This window comes from Arachis ipaensis, chromosome B01 (genome assembly GCF_000816755.2).
Source record: "Arachis ipaensis cultivar K30076 chromosome B01, Araip1.1, whole genome shotgun sequence".
In the NCBI taxonomy this organism is placed as follows: domain Eukaryota; kingdom Viridiplantae; phylum Streptophyta; class Magnoliopsida; order Fabales; family Fabaceae; genus Arachis; species Arachis ipaensis.
This window is the reverse complement of record NC_029785.2, coordinates 18,420,040-18,424,639: the sequence shown is the minus strand read 5'-3', so window position 1 is coordinate 18,424,639 and position 4,600 is coordinate 18,420,040. Positions and strand designations below refer to the sequence as shown.

The following is a 4,600-nucleotide window of genomic DNA, read 5'->3' as shown; positions in this document are numbered from 1 at the left end:
TATTTCAGTGAGTTGTGGACTGCTTTTCATATTGGTTGGTTTCATCTGGGATAATAGAGGAATTTCATGCTTATTCCAACTATTTGACTTAGAGATCAGCATAAATTCTGCTCTTCTTCCTACATGCCTCAATTAATCAGGAGAAATATTTGTTATTTTAAATATTTGATGGAATAGATATTTATTTTTCATTTGAATTAGTTTAATGAGAATAAAATTTATCATTTTATTCTTTGAACTACCCTGATAATTGCTTGCTAGTTGCTACTTACTATCTATAAGTGTACTACCATGTAAACCAGTTGCCACTCCTGTAAAAAAAGTTACAAAACTCCTTTCTCTTTTATTTTGGTCATGGGTTCTGTTCTGAAACTTCATCAGAACTAAATTTTATATAAAAGACCTTCAATTGACAAACTTAAATATACTTTATTAAAAGTCCTTTAGTTTAGAAGTGGGCCAAATTATATTAACAAAATAATTTTTTAGACCTCAATTATAGAAGGCATTTGAGAAGAGTTTCAATTGAAATACTTTTTGGTACAGTGCTATTCTAATTTTGATTTGAAAATTTGTTATCTCAAAATGTTGTTCTCATTTAAAGAAAAGTTATCCATTATTTGGTCTTTGTCAGTTTACACTTAGTTAGAACAGTTTATTTAAAGTTTCAAAAAATGCATTTATATATCATTCATTGCATCTCTGAGTAATTTATTTATATACTTCGTTCACTTTGAATGGTTTGTTGTTTATTTTGAGAAATCAATTTATTTCAGGCATGAAAGTGATAGTTACATTAGTATTACAGTTATGGTTATGAATTGCTTATATTTTTATTCTTTGTTGCTGTTGTAGTTTGTCTCTTTAAAATCAAAAAAGGGGTTGTCATCTGTGGGTTGTCTCTTTGCTGCTGCTGCTTCACTGCATCGGCCGTTTGTGGGTTGTCATCTGTGGTAAGTGTTCTTCTCTGAGTTTCTGTTGCTTAGTTAGGGCTTTGGCTGTTGGGTATTTTTGTTAGATTTAAGAAGAAAAAAAGAAAGTGGTGATGTTTGTGCATTGTTCAAAAACTATTTTGAGGCTTTATTTAGCTAATAAGATAGAAAGGGAAATTTGTATTTGGCCGTTTCTGCATTGTTCAAATTCAAAAACTGTTTGTGCATTGTTCATTAATTTGAGTTCTAGTTAGCAAAACTCATCATTGTACTAATTGTTTTAGATTTTTTCTTGGGGATAGAGTGTAGTAGAAGAAACATATGATGATGCTGTCTATTTGAAGATGAACACGTTTTGTTAGTGCATTGTGTTCTGGATTTCTGTGTTGCTAAACTTGATAATTCTATTGTTTGATTTTTTAGTTATATATCACTTTTGAAAATAAGATTTCTAAAAAGTGGTTTTAAAAGTGAATTTTTTGTTAAAAAATCTGGTTATGAATTACTTATATTTTTATTCTTTGTTATTTTTTTTTGTTTGTCTCTTTAAAACCAGAAACAGAGAATCAAATAGCGGGTCTCTCTGTAGCTGCGACTACCTTAGATATTGAGCTACACTACAGGTAAATCATTTAATATATTATCTTTTTAAATTTGTTTGAACATTTAATTGTTAAGAATATTTACTGATTAATTGATGGATTAAGCTTCTTTGCATAATTTGTTAGATACAAATTTTTAGTCTCATGATTGGTTGAGATGTTCTCTTTTGAATATGTGTGGTTGACTTCTAGAAATTCTTTAGATGCAATAAGCTCTTGAATGAAAAAATCACTTATAGTTAGTCTAAAATATATGTCCGTGTCTTTTATTTTAGTTGACAAAGTAATGAACAAAGGGTAGACTAATTTACCAAGACATACTGAGGGTTACCAACATGGTGTTAATTCATTTTTGAATTTTGCCTTTTCTAAAGGTAGACCACAAGGACAAGAAATTCTTTATCCTTGTTCTATATGTAATAACTTTAGTTGGGGGCGAAGGGATGAAGTTTATGATCATTTAATAAGTAAGGGATTTCAAAAAGGTTACACTGTGTGGGTTCATCACGGCGAAAGGATAAGTCGCATGGATAGTGAAACCGATGAGAGTGAAGTCCATGAAGGACTTGTCGACGACATTCATGGGCTGCTAAACGAGACGTTTCGGCATGTGCTTGAAGGAGATAAAGATGGTGATGGGCCAAACGAAGATGCAAAAAAGTTTTATAACTTGCTTGAAGAAGGAAAACAAGAGTTATATCCTGGCTGTAAAAAATTTTTGACATTATCATTCGTTATCCGATTGTATTTGTTGAAGACTCTTAATGGTTGGAGCAACGCATCCTTTACTGCTCTTCTTGAGTTACTGAAAGAAGCGATTCCTCATTTGAATATTCCTGATTCTTTCAATAAAATCAAGGCCATGGTAAAAGATTTAGGACTTGGTTATAATAAAATTCATGCTTGTCCCAACGATTGTGTTCTGTTCCGGGATACATATGAAGATGAAGAATTTTGTCCTATTTGTGGAGCTTCCATGTACATAGAAAATGTTGAGGTAGATATAGAAGTTGATAAGTTGAAGAAAAAACCTGTGCCTGCAAAGGTCTTGAGGCATTTTCCCTTGATTCCAAGGCTTAAGAAGCTGTTCCTGTGTTCAAAAACAGCTGAATCACTAAGGTGGCACGATGAACATCGTTAAAAGGATGGAAAGTTAAGACACCCAGCTGATGGCCAATCATGGAAAGACTTTGACAGGCTTCATCCCGATTTTGCTGAAGAATCTTATAACATAAGATTAGGGCTAGCTAGCGATGGATTTAATCCATTTAGAACCATGAGCATCTCCCATAGACCATAGTACATGGCCGGTAGTTTTGGTCGCATACAATCTTCCTCCATGGTGTTGCATGAAACCAGAGTATGTCATGATGTCCTTGCTCATCCCTGGACCATGTTCGCCTGGAAAAAGCATTGATGTGTATCTTCAGCCATTAATTGAAGAGTTGAAGGTTTTATGGGAAGTTGGAGTGGAAACATATGATGCTTCAAAGAATAAAACTTTTCAACTACATGCAGCACTTTTATGGACCATAAGTGACTTTCCAGCTTATGCTATGTTATCCGGTTGGAGCACAAAGGGAAAGTTAGCATGTCCTTGCTGTAATTATGACACCTCATCTTGTTATTTAAAACATAGCCGGAAGATGTGCTACATGGATAACCGTAAATTTTTGGGTATGGATCATCCATATAGGATGGATAAAAGATCTTTCAATGGCAATGTTGAATTGAGGTCTTCACCAGCTTTATTAGATGGGGAACAAATTTTTGAAGATTTGAAAGATTTTGACAAGGTATTTAGAAAGAAGCAAAAAAATAAAATTGATGGTCCATGGAAGAAAAGGTCCATTTTCTTTGAGTTGCCATATTGGAAGCAAAATACATTGCGTCATTGTCTTGATGTTATGCACATCGAGAAAAATGTATGTGATAACATAATTGGAACTTTATTAGACATTCCAGGAAAGTCCAAAGATCATGCAAATGCTCGTTACGATCTCAAAGATATGGGCATAAGAAAAAAACTTCAACCAAAGGAGATAGATGGTGGCAAGAAAGAAAAAATTGCTAAGGCTTGTTTTAACCTTACTAATCAAGAAAAAACTATTTTTTGTGATATTTTGAAGTCAGTAAAATTGCCATCTGGTAGTGCCTCTAACATTTCTCGGTGTGTTCATGTTGCTGAGAAAAAGATATCAGGCTACAAAAGTCATGATGCTCATTTTATGTTGCATTATTTGTTGCAAGTAGCTATAAAATGCACAATGCATAATCAAGTAGCTGGCCCTTTAATTTATCTAGGTTCATTCTTTCGTTCCTTGTGCCAAAAAGTTGTTGAAAATGATACAATAGATCATTTGGAAGTAGATATTAGAGAGATTTTGTGCCAATTGGAAAGAATATTTCCTCCTAGTTTCTTTGATATAATGGTCCATTTGCCTATTCATCTGGTAAACGAGTTGAGGTTGGGTGGCCCAGTTCAATTTAGGTGGATGTACCCCATCGAGAGATATCTGTGTAGGTTAAAGTCCTACGTTCACAATAAGAGCCGCCCCGAAGGTTCAATTGCTGAAGGATATTTAGCCGAGGAATGCTTGACATTTTGCTCAAGGTATTTAAGTCATGATATGGATACAAGGCTGAGTAGGAGGACACAAAATTATGATAATTGCAGTGAAGCTGACGTATGTCATGATAGCTATTTTGCATGCTTGGGGCGACCAATTGGTGGAAAGAGAAAAGGGCAACCTTTTTCTCTAGATACCAACTCAAAAATACAAGCTCATCGGTACATCTTATTCAATTGTGATAAAGTTAAAGACTACATTAGGTATTTTTTTTTATATATTTTCCAACTACCAATTCTGTATTAGCAAATTTAACTGACTCACTTTTTACTTACTTTAGTGAGTTCATATGGGTTGATTTTGCTGTTTAGTGCTGCTTTATCCTTGTCAATGGCTGATTTATGCCTTGTTTTGATTGAGCAATGATGATGATGGCCTTATTCTGAGCTGTTTTATTAGTGCTGATTTGATTTTAGTGAGTTCATATGGGTTGATG

At 33.8% G+C, this 4,600-nt stretch overlaps 1 protein-coding gene across 1 annotated transcript in view; it reads left to right on the top strand.

Moving 5' to 3' along the window:
- LOC110265366 overlaps window positions 3,190-4,600 on the top strand; it is a 2,148-nt gene continuing 737 nt past the window's right edge. Inside the window, exon 1 of the mRNA XM_021108330.1 lies at window positions 3,190-4,148. Within this exon, the coding sequence (XP_020963989.1) occupies window positions 3,190-4,148 (959 nt within the window). The remainder of the gene's footprint in view (window positions 4,149-4,600) is intronic.